This window comes from Buteo buteo, chromosome 25 (genome assembly GCF_964188355.1).
Source record: "Buteo buteo chromosome 25, bButBut1.hap1.1, whole genome shotgun sequence".
NCBI classification, from domain to species: Eukaryota; Metazoa; Chordata; class Aves; order Accipitriformes; family Accipitridae; genus Buteo; species Buteo buteo.
The window spans coordinates 7,058,893-7,074,180 of NC_134195.1; the positions used below are offsets into that span (position 1 = coordinate 7,058,893).

Consider the following 15,288-nt stretch of genomic DNA (forward strand, 5'->3'; position numbering starts at 1 on the left):
ATCTGGTTACATGTAGACAGGAAAGAAAAGCCAAGAGGCTGGTTCTCACTCTGAGTTTCTTGGTCCCAGATAACTCTGCTGTACCTCATAAGCAGCTCTGGATGCACACTGCTGAAAATCAGAGCAAAATTTAGCCCAGCATCTACATTCCCCCCCAAGGACCAGGATGGCAGTAAACATTTTTAGCAGAGAAATCACTGTGGAGGCTTCTGGATGTTACTACTGACAGAGGGGTAATTTTTGTTTGTCTTGCTCTCAACCCTGAACGCACTTGGAGATATACTGGATAGAAGCCAACACTTGATTATTTTACAGCTTTGAACACAAGAGATTGGGTGGATACTGCCTGACTGATTTCAGCCTGTTCTTATTACAGTGCAAAAGGCTGTCAGAACAAGATGTGAAAAGCTCCAGCCTTATCCTATTTCTGTACAGTTCAAGGGGACGTTAAGAACATCAACATTTTACTTTCTCATAATTCAATCCTCAGTTCATTTTAAGCTCAAAAGGTCTTGATCGCCCTGAAAATAAAATAAAACACCAACCGTCTATAGGGAAAGTGTTGCTTTTTCCAAAAAAATAAAGATGCCTTGACAGAAATATAAAGAATCTATTTTTAACACTTGACATTTTATTCACAAAGGAAATATAAAAACTCCTCTAGTGGAAATAACTCTACCAAGATCTGGATCGATGATCACTGTAAAATCTTAAAAAGGGGGAAAAAATGAGAAAAAACCCACAATTAGGTCATCTAAACTATCCCTGCACAGTTGTAAATGCTTTGTTCAGTCCAGTTGTAAATATCTTAAATAATGCAGTTTTCATCACTTCCCTTGGAAGATTATTCCCTAGCCTTGCTTACTTCACTGCTAGGGCATATCATTTATAGTAAGCCAAAACAGTCTCTGTCTTAATTCCATACTATTTGTCCCAGTTCTCTTCCCTCATTGCTACTCCAAAAAACCACAGTATATCCAGGGGGAAGAAGGACACACTGTATGAATAAAATCTGGATTTTTAGTGAATACAGCTAAAGGCAATGCAGGACAGCTTGAATTCAGAATGATCAAAATCACCCATTTAAAACATGTTCTAAATAGCCATTTTCATTCTCTTACATAGTTGTTGCTTATTGTCTTAAAGAGAGACTGATACTTGCTGACTAGTAGCCATGACATCTTGCTGATTTACAATGAAATGAAGCTTTACACTAATTTTCATATTTCTTTTTGCTGTCCAGTGGGATACACGATACATGCATCAAAGCAAGTAACTGTACCACATACCTTCATTCAGATTCTTAAATTTACTTTTTATTGGAGTGGAAAATGGCAGGTGGTAGTCCTTATCTATTAAGCACTTTCTTATGGTTCACTTCAAGGCGGTTTTGTCTGCAATTTGGAATTCAATTGAATTGCAAAGAAATTATTTTAAAATAATTTACTATTAAAGCAAGCTAAAAGGAAAGAAGATAGAGAAAAGTGCACAAAGCATGCTTTTTGTTTAAAATTAATAAATCTATAAAACAAAGTAAGCCTTGTCTAGCATCAAAGACTTCAAAATGAAATGATGGTTTCTGATCTCCAGAAGATCAGAAGACCTCAAAGAGGTCTTCGATGCTCCCAAGTGTGGTGCCATCATATCCATATTTTAGTCCTCAGGTCTTTTGAGTGAAGTAGTGCCTTAGGCAGTCAGAGGATGCAGAATGGGGCTCAAAATAACCAGTGTCCTGAAGGAAAAGCTATACAACTTGGCCAAGTACTGAACACTTGGCACAGGGGTGGGAGGGCAGGTTCCTCTCCTTTGGAGAGGATGGATCCACTTCTCATGTCTGTATAATACAACCTGTATTTACCTAATAAATTGCAGCAGATAGTAAATGGTGTGCAACTATGTCTGTAACCTGAGCAACCCAGCTCCTGGCCTGGGTCCGTCCCCAAAGAGTTAGATCCAGAAATTTCCAGTCTCACCTACTTTTAACACAGAAAATGAAAGAAAAGAACAAGTTTCTTGGCTTTTTTATCCCCTCTTGCATTTCTCAGCACTGAGGAACCTGGTTCTTACACCAAATAGAAAAACAAACAAACAAAGAAAGTGTTTCCTGACAGATGAGAAGTCCTTGGTTTTCAAGACACAACAGCAAAACGTTCAGGCAGTGGCTTCTCCCAGCTTTGACTGTCTTTAAAGTTTTGGAAGAAAACCTGTAGCTTTTAAATTAATCTGAATGGTTTTAGTATACTGAAGTAACTTTAGACTTCCATGAAGCCTCTCATGATTTCAAACTTAATTTCAACTTGGCTTTATTTCTAAAAAGCAAAATGTACTTAAATTGCAATTTAAAGAAGCTATTTCCTTTTCTCTTTTTCAAAGTTACCATTTTTTTACCCACCTTGATAGAGGCCTGCCCCAGGGTTTGACAAAAATTCCCTCCAGGAACAAACGGCACGAAAACCATACCAGATGGCGATGACAATCGCTGATAGCGAGGGTATGTGTTATCCTATTTTTGTCCTATAAGCACTCGTTTAATGCGTTGGGTTGTGGGGTTTTTTTTCTTTTTGAACAATTAGCACAGAAATATCTTGAAGATAACCACGCGAGGTGGGCTCGCTTCCCCTGCTCCCCCCTTCCCCGATCCCTGGGCTCTGGGGAAGCGGGACACCTCTCCCTGAGCTACACCCTCCCGACGACGCCATCTCTTCACAACATGGCGGCGCGAGGCATCCCTTCCCCGACCCCACCTCCTCCCCCGGCCCCAGAGGCCTGCCTGGTTGAGAGACGGCTGGGCAGAGCCGTACCCCGTGTCGGCCCTCTCCCAGGCCCGAAGCCCCCCGGCCCTGTGAAGAGCGGCTCGGGGGGCACGGTGGGCCCCTGGCCTCAGCGGATCCCCCCTCACGGGCCTGAGGGGAGGCCATTAGGTCAGCGCTTGGCTCCCGGTAGGAAAGGCCGGCCTTCCGCGGCCCCAGCGCGCACCTTTAGAGGAGGGAGCGAAGGGGAACGGCTGAGCTCGCCTGCAGCCCGCACTGACCTATATTGGTGAGAAAAAGCTGCGGGGAGGAAAGAAGCGGAGAAGGAATCAAAAGAGATGAAACTGGATCAACTACTTGTGCCTGGACTGGAAATACTCTCATTAGAGGGAACCAAGGGGAAAAATGCGGGCAACCCACGGCTCCCTCTAAAGCAATTAAACTGCGGGCTGCAGTATTGATAACGCGTCCGGAAAAAAATAAAAAAGCCTCGAATGCTTCCAAACAGCTTTTCTGCAGATGCCAGTCAGATCTGACAGTTATTAAGAGTTTTATTGCCGTGGGTCTTCTGCCTTGAAACACACCCTTTCCCTCCCCAGAAAGTGTTCAGAACAATTTCCCGCCAACTGGGACTTGATGAGGGAGTGCAGAATGTACGTGAATAAAGGTTTGTGCCAGTTTAGGGCTGACACAGCACTTTTCGTGGTCTTTCTCTGCTCTGAAGGGAACTTCTGGGTGTTTTCATTACTGTGAGATAGGCATTGCTGACTATATATGACCATCATAGGGGGGAAACCCCCCACTTTTTTAGTTCTTTTCCATTCGCAAAATGTTTTTTGTAAAAACCCCACATTTTAATACACTCGGGAAGCTCAGGTGATGTATTTATAGCAGCAGGAGTGCATTGTTGGTTCTTCAGTTCTCATGTTCTGCAGTAACATGAAGAAAATGATCAATGCCTTGGCTTTTTTGACATTTTCCACAGGAAACATTGCTACATTATTTTCTTCTTACAGTGTAGCCAAGAATAGGAATCTGTGAGATGGCAGTTTTTCAAGTTGTGCTTGGCTGTATTTTACTCTCTCTCTCTTTGATTAATTGATTATGGGTAAAACAGCTTCTGCAGCAACAAACAGTATCAAGCTCATCACAAGTTAAACAGAGAGTTATAAAAGAAAAAGTGCTCACCTCTTTGCCCTGTCTTTCTCATCTTCATCCATTAGATTGTCTAAGCAGGTTTTTCTGTTGAAGGAATGCAAGAATCATTATGAATTGTCATTTTGTTAGCTCTACTTGTAGGTTAATCTCAGAGTTGCTCTATTTCATTTTAATAACAGAGTGATGATATCCAGGTCAGATAAATGTGTCAGCAGTGCTTTATGCCACAGTCCTTGATTTTAGGAAACATCCATTGTGGATAATGTTATCCCTGAGCGTCACACTAGCCTTAGGGGCTCCAGCCAGGGATCAAGGCTCCCAGGCACAACATGGTGTGCCAGCACAGTACAAAACCAGCCACTTCTTGGGGGGTTTTTTGGTGTGGAGGTTACTCTCTGCAAACTTGCAGGCTGGATGAACCCTGTGGTCTGCCCAAGTTGAAAAGGCATTTTCAGCACCCCCACATTCCCCCCAAAGCCATCCCCCGTGCAAGAGCCAGCATCACCGATGCCTCCGACTTCTCAGATGCTGCTTCCTACTGGGAGGCTCTTCATCCTCCTCTGTGGGCCCTGACCCAAAGCCAAAAGAGACAGTAGTAACTCTACTGAATCACACCCCAAATTCAAGTGTCCTTATAAATCCCACTGCCTAAGCTGCACTGTGAAAAAACCTTCCCATAGCCCAGACAGACCATCTGCCTGGCCCTGCCGGCACCGAACGTGGGGACTGCACCATCCCTGGTCACTCTTTTTGCTAATCTTCACCAAAATGTTGTGACCTGTTGTCAGGTTTATAGTCCAACTGCTCCATCAGTTTGAGCTGCAAGGACAAAGTACTCTGAGCACAAGATGTGTTCATAAAACCATAGAGTAAAAGGGGGTAAACTGGGTAAATTAAGTAAATTTGTGTAGGCAAGGAGAAGGGAAAAATGCAAGAGCAGCCCAACTGAAGGCTGAGATCCTCAGAAACACTTGTCGCCAGCTCACTGCCCACCCTCCTTTGCTCCGAGGCTTTCTGAGAAAGCGATGCCTGAGCTGTAACTGCTTCAGCCCATGGAGGAAGCCCTGTGCTGCTGCAGACTCTCATGGCACCTTGCACCCATGTCAAGAACAAAAGCCGCGTGCTGCTGCATCCCACACAAATATTTTCCGAACCAGCAGCACAATGCCTCTGCAAACCCTGGATATTGCCAAAGTATCATTTTCAAAGCAGTGGTGTAATGACAGGCAATGATAACACTCATTTTCAAAAATTAATGTTTCTCATTTAATGAGTCCTCAACATGTAAGAGATTAATAAAATTGGAGGGGGGGGAGGAGGGAAGTTAATTGCTAGGCATTATTTAAGCCCATGGTATTTTCCACATATGAGTCACACATAAATTTGCCTGTTTAAAGAACATTTTATGAAAAAAACAGGAGTGAAAACTTAATGGTAGTAAGAATAGTGGATAAATTCCCTCCTTCTGCTACTAGTTCTCTTACAGCAATATTCTACCTGCTCATTACTCAACAGTTAGCTAAGAACATGAAACTACCCTGTAATTTTTTATCAAATAAAAGAGTAATGAGGAATTAAAGCCACAGGTCACTGATTGGAGGGTAAAGCTACTACTTCATGGCTTTCAGCTCAGTGATGGAGGAGCATAAATAGGAAATATGAAGGCCGAGGGACTGGCTTTTTTAGTCATAACTGGCAAATTTAAGATGCTGAATTCTATTGTACAGAACAAAATAACAAATAATACCATGTAGTTTTTAGATGTTTTTTCAGATATTTATTTGGCCTTGCAAAACAGCCAAGTCAGCCATATCACAATCCATATTTTAGACTAGGAAAATCTATAGACTCAGTAAAATTTTATTTATCAGTGTTTTACTGATAAACTACCTAACTACTTTAGGTAGTTATTTGCCCAGTCCCAGAATCAGACTGCTAGCCCAACAAGTGTGTTTTCAAAAAATTCAGACTAAAATGTAGTGACAAAATTCAGTGGGTTTTGCTCACTTATTGCAACCAAAATGTTCACCTATGTTATTAAAGAATAAAGAAGACATCATTAATATGGCAAGGGTTAGCATTTAGGATTTTGCTGTCTGTCTTTGCTAGACCTTTGCTCAAAATGCTCTGTTGCATGCACCCTTGCTAAATCTAGGGTATGACAAGCAAAATAGGGCAGTGTCAGCAGAAGAAGTCGCTTTCTCTGAATCCCTGAAGGTATTCCTCTGCTGCACCACGGCCTCCTCTGGTGGTAACAGATTCCCAGTAGAAAGCAGGAATATGGGGACGAGAGCTCTGGGTGGCTCTGAGGAAGGATGGGGGTGGATGGGGCAGTCAGCATCAGTGCTGCTCAGCCCCAGCTGGTTTGGAGAGGCACAATGTACCTAATGGAAAGGGGCTTCCTACAGCTGTACCTTATAAACCATCAAGGAATTATACCGCTGGGAAGCCTCTACCCTTATGAGAGAGCAACAGGTCTAACTGGTCTGTTCTGCCAAGGATTTGGCTAGATCTGTAAAGCAATTCATGGCCAGCTTCCAGTAGACAAGGTTTCTCACTGACTGACATGAAATTCTGGACCTGCTGTGCTGTTGCTAGTGTTAGACAATATCTAATTGTCATTTTGCTTCTGTTTGCTCACACGGCAAAATCTCCAGAGCATCGTAAGCATTGCTAACAGCATTTGCCAGTACATATGTACCATATGAAATTAAAACTGTTCTCAATAAAATATATACGGCAGAGTATACAAATGCTGTGAACTGGTACTGCCAACCCTCTCCTGAGGCTTACACCTGGAGGAGAAACCCATGGCATGGAGCTTAGGTATGTGCTTAGTGCAACCTGCTTGCTTTATGTTATCCTCTCAGTCCCTCAGCTGGGAGGGTCCCAAACAGCAAACTGGAAATCTACTCTCTCATCCCCGTCAGTGCCTGGTTTAGGAGGCAATTCTGGCTCATTGCATTGACAGAGGCAGGCAGTAAACGCCATGGCTCTGTGCCATGGTTCCCCTGCAAAGAGGTGACATAAAAAAATAAGTAGCACAAGGATTTCATGAAATTTGAACAATCCTTTCATGCTAACAAAGAGAATTTGGAAACCTATGGGTAAGAACACCACATGATGTAACTCCTGTTGATGCAGTATTTAATAGTGACAGTTACATTTGGAGCTTCATTAATATCACCATTATCGACACAGAGTGAAGAGACTATCACTCAAAAAGATGGGAACCACCTGGAATAAGGAGGAGAAAGCTCATGTACTTCCATCAGGGCGGTACTCAGACAGACACACAGAAAGACGCATACCCATAAGCGGGGAAGAGTGGCATTTTGGAAACAAAAGACTGGCTAAAACTGTTAACCATGTTCCCCTGGCTTAGTTATCAGATGGAGAATTATAGCACAAACATCCCCCCCACATTCATTCATACAATGAATAGTTGCTCGGGAAAGAAGTAATTTAGGCCGAGTGCCAGCTCGCTCCAGGGACTCTCCAGAAGAAAGGCTGCACATGTTTATTTTGATACAGTCTATTCCCAGTGGACACAGAGCTTGCACTATAAAATTCATCTGGCACTGATCACCTTATCCTGTGTTAGAAACATGTTTTTTAGCAAGTTAAACTACTACCCTTCTACGCGGGTGAGGTTGGTTTCTCTCCTTCCTGCCCTACTCCTCATATGGATATTCTATAAAATGACTGGCACTCAAATGTAAGTATATCAGCTGTTGCTTTCCCACTAAGTTGCCACGTGGCCCACTAATCTCAGTTCCTACAAATCAGCCTGACATTTAACAAGAATTTTTAATCATATTTGTTTAACTCAGTTGAATTAAATCAGAGACATAAATTTCTTTTAGAGGTCCTGGGATGTGCCCGGGGAAGCCTGGTGAGAAATCACACTGCTTGTGCTCCTCTGGCCTTGTGTTGGGCAGCTGGGGGGGAAAGACTGGGCTTTTCCTCCCCTTCCCTCTCTGGCATGGTGGGGTGTCTGCCTCCACCACCCCACAGGCTTGCCTGGGGTATTCAGCCACTCATCCTGCATAGGGTATGCTCGGCCCTGGGGAGAGGGGTGCTGCCCGCCATGCCCTGGTGTTGCATCCCATCCACTACAGATATACCTCAGCCGTCCCTCGGACCTCACCCTCAGCCCACTTAGGACACTGGTACAATACCACCATCCTAAGTAAAGATGATGATATTGCACTTGGAGAACAATCCTCTCACAGACAGGGGATGGGCAAGGGTTGTGTGGAAAATCGGGACACTGGGAAGAAGCATTTGAACTACCTCCTGGCCTCCGGACAGACCCTCCCCAACACTTTCTCTATCTTTGTGAAAAGGGAAGAAAAAGAGCAACAGGGTGGGGGGGTAGACGTGCTCCTGTGCCTTCCAGACACATCGCTCAGCCTCCAGTTCCCACCTCTGCTGAGCGTTACTTCTGCAAGACGCTGAGCGCTGCCTCAACAGGGAGTTACTCTCCAGTTCCCTCTTCGAAGGGGAGGAAAAAGGCTGTTAGCGAAGATCTCGGCATTATAAAGGAGGCACGCGGGTATATTCGGTGCTTCGGGATTTAAAGGTCAGATCCACCCATGCACGGCATCCCATGCATAGTGAGTAGGATCGAAGACCTTGGAAGAAGGCACCGAAGGGGAGTACAGGCTCTGGGTGTGAGCCGGGGTGGGGGGACCGTTTCTGGCCACCCACTAGCACAGGGGACAGCGTGGCTGGGTCGCTCCACTGGCACCGCTGCCAGGTCCCCTGCCTGGGGATGATGGACAAGGTCCGATGGGCACTGTGGCTGGACAACGGTGTTGTCCCGTGGGTGCTCCACAGCGGGGGTTAGATGGGTGCTTGCAGCTGTACAGCGCTAGAGGCCGTACCCCCTTCTTCTCAGCTAAGGCAGAGCTCTGAAATGAAGTAATCCACACTAACAAGTAAAGTATTTCCCTTCCAAGCCTTGCTGGGGGGCAAAGAGAAAGATTAGCAAATGGGAAGTGGCAGGAAAGGTCACAGGGTGACAGGCAAGAAGTGACCATCTGATCATTTTAAAAGCCTTGTTTCATGTTTCTCTGCCATGGATGAAGCACTCGGATATCCCGCCATGAGAGCTATGGCACGAGGACACACAAGAAGGATTTGTATAAACACAAATCAGAATAAATCAACAGATTCATGGACACATCAAACTGAACTGCACCCCTTCATCCTTATTTGTCAGAGCAAACCTATGAACTGTTACAAGAACATGCTGCAGTCCATAACTAAATACAGCACAATCCCACCTGTAGCAATGAAAATTGATTTATCAAAATGTAAACAGAGTAGCCTTAAGAAAACTTAAGACAAGATAGTAAAAAATAACTTTCCTGATGATATACATTGTTATTTGAGAAGGGACTGTGACTTTTCAGTGGGAGAATGGCAGTCTGCAGTTACCACGGGTCATGTAATGACGTGATTGTTATGGGAATTACTGTTTTTATGAGTAAAGGAAAAATCCAGTAGCATAGTAAGCGTCCAGCTTTAGAATTACAACTATTTTTGCCTGACAGTGTGCAGCTTAGTCTTCCTGCATTCAGTAGATTACTACATTTTTGTTTACACTAGAGAAGAGGTTTTTTAGAGGTTTCTGAAAAAGAAAAGAAGAAAACTTTTTGAGAAAATATTGGACTTCATGAACCTCATGGGCTTCTCTGTATTTCTTACATATGAGTACAGTGAATCTTTAGATGGTAATGGGCTTAAAGCAAAACAGACATTAAAAAATCCGAATGTGGACAATGAAAATGATGGCATTTGACATAAATTAATGCTTCAGAACAGGGGATGGCAGGGAGATGCTCACAGGTAATGCAGCTAAGTATTATGAGATCATGACAAAGAGAAGTAAAGGCTCTGAACATATTCTGGGTTTATTCTTTACATTATTCCCATTTAATGGGAAGCAGTATTCTTTTCTGTAGGTCGGAAACGTTGGTCCTATTGCTGTGTGTTATTTGACAGCTTCCCCTGCTTTAGCCCAGTACCAGCTGAATTTTAGGGTGAGTTGCCTGTGAAGCCTCTATGTATGTGGTGTAATTTGCATCAGTTTAAGTCAGGAATGAGACAGCTGACATCACCAGTGCTGTGCTGGAGCGTGGCCAGGGTAAGTAAGAGGCGTCCTTTATCTCTAGCTTGTGAGCAACGCGGAAAGTTTGTGCAGCGCTTGGGATCTCTGATGAAGATCAGTACATACATGCTCGTTATCTTCCTTATTATTATTACTGAATGACTAAAGCCATTCAGACTTCAGTGAACAGACTAAGTGAATCCCTGGGTTCAACCACTGCTCCGCTCTCCCCTTGCACGGCTGGAAACAGAAAGGCAAACAAATTAAACTAACATTAATCATCAAAGACTGCCATCTGTATAACTCGGAGCACTTCTCCGCGTGCCCATCCCCTTCCAGCAATGCTAAACAGGATTAGCCTTCCGTGGGCGGATGGAGAAAGTAGGTCAGTTTGGTAACATTGCTGCATGTGATGAACGGAGGATGCGACTGCAATGGTCTGCTGGCAGCCCTCTTGCCTTCTGAATGGACCATGGCGATGAAGCACCTGGGCATGTCATGGGGAGCATGAGGTGGCTCAGGTCCCTGAGTCCCTGTGTAATGACACCTGCCATTTGCAGAAGCAGGGGTTTTGCAAAGCCTGGCTGGTGCATTGGAGTTAATGGGTGCATTTCAACAAGGAAACTGAGGCACAGGGCACCTAAAGGCTTAGTTATCACTAGTTTGTGCACAGTCAAACATTTGTCAAAGCTTATGCATGAGCAAAGTGGCAAGGGATGGTAAATCATCTGGTGGAGGTATTGTCTTTCTCTACTGACTTTACTGGGTGTGTAGGGATGTAGGGATGCTGGCAGGAAAGCCAAAGCTCACCTATAGTTGATACTTGCAGGACACGTCAACGGCAACAAGAAGAGCTTCTGCTGCTACATCAGTAGTAAAAGGTTTGTCATGGTTTAACCCCAGCCAGCAAATAAGCACCACACAGCTGCTCACTCACCCCCCCTGCCCAGTGAGATGGGGGAGAAAATCAGGAAAAGAAGTAAAACTTGTGGGTTGAGATAAGAACGGTTTAATAGAACAGAAAAGAAAAAAACTAATAATAATAATAATGATAACACTAATAAAATGACAACAGTAACAATAAAAGGATTGGAATATACAAACAATGTGCAGTGCGATTGCTGACCACCCGCCGATCAATGCCCAGTTAGTCACCAAGCGACGATCCCCCCCCCCCAGTTTCTATACTACACGTGACATCACATGGTCTGGAATACCCCTTTGGCCACTTTGGGTCAGCTGCCCTGGCTGTGTCTCCTCCCAACTTCTTGTGCCCCTCCAGCCTTCTTGCTGGCTGGGCAGGAGAAGCTGAAAAATCCTTGACTTTAGACTAAACATTACTTAGCAACAACTGAAAACATCAGTGTTACCAACATTCTTCTCATACTGAACTCAAAACATAGCACTGTACCAGCTACTAGGAAGACAATCAACTCTATCCCAGCCGAAACCAGGACGAGGTTGAACAAGGAAAGTATGGGATGGCTGCAGTATTGGGGGTGGGTGGGGAGGTGACTTAGTGACAGTAAACACAGGTAAGGCTGAGGTACTGATGCCTTTTTTGCTGCAGTCTTCACCAGGAAGGTCTCCTAGACCTCTGTGTTGGAGGCAGGGTCAGGGAGGAGCAGAAGGACCAGCACTGGGTGAGGGTCAGCTCAGGGAACTTGAGGGAGATTGAGGGAAGTTGACCCGTACAAGTTGATGGGGCTCAACCACCTGCCTCCATGAGTGCTAGGAGAGTTGGTGGTGTCCATGCTAGACTGATCTCTCATCTTTGAGAGGTTGTGGAGACAGGGGAGGTCCCTGATGGCTGGAGAAAAGCAAATGTTGCCATTAAAAAAGGCCAAAAGGGTGATCCAGGGAGCAACAGGCCAGTCAGCCTCACTTCAGTCCCTGGGAAATCACGGAGCAAGTCCTCTTGGAGCACATCTCTGGGCACATGAAGAGGAAGATGATCAGAAACAGGCAGCATAGATTTACCAAGAGTAACCTGACTGCCTGCCATGATGAAATGACAGGATCTGTGGATTGGGAGAGAGCAGTGGATGTCATTCATGTCGGCTTCATGCTCAAAGGCAGGGCTGTCGTCATGGAGGAGACACAGAGAGGAGGAAAGGGCTGACAGGAACGTCATGAAATTCAACAGGGACAACTGCCAAGTCCTGCGCGTAGGAATGAAGTGCCTTGGGCTCTGATACAGGCTGGGGATGGACTGACCAGGGAGCAGCTCTTCAGGAAAGGCCCTGGGAGTCCTGGCAGGCAGGAGGCAGAGTGCTGTGCATGAGCCAGTGGTGTGCCTTGGGGACGAGGACGGCCAGCAGCACCCGGGGCTTCATGGGCAGGAGCACATCCTGGTCAAGGGAAGGGATTATGCCCCTTTGTCCTGGTTTCAGCCGGGATGGAGTTAACTGTCTTCCTAGTAGCTGGTGCAGTGCTATGTTTTGAGTTCAGTATGCGAAGAATGTTGATAACACTGATGTTTTCAGTTGTTGCTCAGTAGTGTTTAGACTATGGTCGGGGATTTTTCAGCTTCTCATGCCCAGCCAGGGCACCTGACCCAAACTGGCCAACGGTGTATTCCATACCATGGGACGTCCCATCTAGTTTAGGAACTGGGAAGGGGGGGGCAGGGATTCGCCGCTCGGGGACTGGCTGGGTGTCGGTCAGCGGGTGGTGAGCAATTGCCCCGCGCATCATTTGTACATTTCAATCCTTTTATTACTTACTGTTGTCATTTTTTTAGTGTTATCATTATCATTATTAGTTTCTTCTTTTCTGTTCTATTAAACCGTTCTTATCTCAACCCAGGAGTTTTTCTTCTTTTCCTGATTTTCTCCCCCATCCCACTAGATGGGGGGGGGGGAGTGAGTGAGCGGCTGCGTGGTGCTTAGTTGCTGGCTGGGGTTAAACCACGACACCCTTGACTCAGCACTTGTTAGACCACACCTAGGGTAGCATGTCTGGTTTTGGCCCCCCCCAGCACAGAAAAGATATAGATTTACTGGAGGGAGCTCAGCAGAGAGCCCCCAGTGTGGTGGGGGCTGGAGCGCTTGCCTTGCGAGGAGGGGCTGGGGGAGCTGGGCTTGTTTGGTCTGGACAAGAGATGGCTTTGGGGACATCTAACGCTCCTCCAGTGCCTACAACAAGGGGTCAGTGAGGAGCCAGAGCCAGACACCTCATGGTGGTGTGGGATGGGAGAGTGAGAAATAATGGGCATAAATCCCATCGATTTATGGGATCAGTGATGAGAGGAGAAACCTTTCTCCATGAGGACAGCCAGGCAGTGGAGCAGGCTGCCCAGACAGGCTGTGCCATATGCAACCTTGGAGGCTTTCAAGACCTGACAGGGCAAGGCCCTGAGCAACCTGGTCTGACCTCAGACCTGGCCCTGCTTTGAGCAGGAGGTTAGAATGGAAACCTACTGAGGTCCCTTCAGCCTGAACTGTCCTGGGATTCTGGATCTACTGAGCTGGCTACCACCTGGAGCACCCTAAGCATATCAGCCACCCTGAATTCGTTCCTATATTATATATGTTCCTGAAATCTATTTTATTATGCTTTTGCTCTTCTGTGCTACAAATAGCTTGTGCACTGTCTCCCTTACACTGACATCCCTCCTGCTTTATAAATCTGCCATCTAGGAGAAAAGAATATGAGATACACATCTTAATATTGTATGTCTGTATGTCAAGTGTCTGTCGTGTCACTTTTAGATGTTAATTTAAAAAAAACATTCACTTTATGATAGAATTAGCAAAAAAAGAAGAAAAATGCCTCTCATGAGAATGGCCCTTGACTGCAAAACTTGTTATTCTTCTCTACTTCTCATGTTCTTAATCTGTTTTAGGTATTTATAAAACTTTAATCCTCATAGTATCAGAAGTCCCAAATGTACAAAGACTTTAACATGTGCTTAACTCTATACTGCTATAAGAAGTCCCTCATGTATGCGTATCTTTGCAAAATCCAGACCTAAATGTGGAGATATTGCTGCACAGATTATTTTGTAATTATTAGCTCTGAAATCTTCCCTTGAAAATGGTCGCAGTTATAAAGTATTTTCAGTTTAAGAATCTGCTGAAGTTTATTTGCTTCTGCAAATATTTAAGTAAGTAGAATAATATAAAATCTGACCTATGATCTTCTGACAGTCAAATGCTCAGCCAGTACAGGCAAACTGGCAGAATGTGTGAGTATAACGCTATAAAGATCTATTTGTCAAAAACTCAAGGACTGTTGTTTTGTTTGGCACGAAATACCTGGGAAACACCAACACAAGCACAAAATCAGTCTTCTTCGATGGGACTGTTGTCAAAGTCGCTCTGTTTTTTTTTTTCCTGGCAGAAATAGTCTTGACAAGATCCTTTTAATCCTTTCCATCTAATTAGACAGGCTACAGCAGCACTGGAGTATAAATCAAGATGCCCAGGAGCTGACATAGGTTGGTCTCATTTCCCCCACTCGTATTTTTTGTTTGTTTGTTAACCATTTATGGATGGCTCTCAAAGAACCAAATTACTCTTCTTTTAAAAGCTCTGGGCCTGGAAGTAATTTTGCAAACAGCAGAAAAAATTACTGCAGAAAGGAATTCTGAATTTTTGACAGTGCTGTCGAATTAATTGTCATGATTTACACCAGCTGCGATGGTGTCCCCTCCATACATAAGATGCTGAAATAAGAGGGCCACACGTTTCTGTGGAGATTTCAGCAGGAAAGCTGAAACTAAACATGAAGCCCAATTTCCTTCTAGTTTTAAGCACCTAACCTGATGTGGCAGCTCCCTTCCCATTGAGCAGGACCTGGGGTGAAGGACTGTCCTCTGTCAGTGCCCTTGCGTTCTCCCCACCCCAGCGGGACCTTGCTTGCTTCTTCAACCAGCAAGAACCAGTGGGCCCAGCTCCAAGGAGTGGACTGGGACTTGAGCCAGGCAGCGAGTGCTCTCCTTGGCCTTCCCCATCCTCATGGGCATCTCAGCATGGGGACTCATGGGGACTCAGCTGCTCTGCCATCGATGGGGGCTCGAGGTGGGAGGTGGGGGGGAAACGTGACCGCCCCTGCGGAGAGCCTGCAAGAAGCAACAACTTCCCTGCCCTGTGCAAGAGGCAAAGCTGTGGCCTAAATATGCTGCTGTGCAGGGGAAAAAAATCCCTATACAATATAAAGAAATAAATACAGATATCAACACCAATAATCCCATCTCTTTTGTGTTAACAGCTTGATAACATATCTGCTTATAACTCACACACTGCACTAAATTTTCTG

General features: G+C 45.1%; 1 protein-coding gene across 3 annotated transcripts in view; it reads right to left on the bottom strand.

Moving 5' to 3' along the window:
• Positions 1–15,288, bottom strand: part of NPAS2 (neuronal PAS domain protein 2) — a 108,980-nt gene that overhangs the window by 51,122 nt on the left and 42,570 nt on the right. For all 3 annotated transcript variants that reach the window (XM_075057287.1, XM_075057286.1, XM_075057285.1), the window contains exon 2: positions 3,939–3,992. In XM_075057287.1, the coding sequence (XP_074913388.1) occupies positions 3,939–3,992 (54 nt within the window). The remainder of the gene's footprint in view (positions 1–3,938; positions 3,993–15,288) is intronic.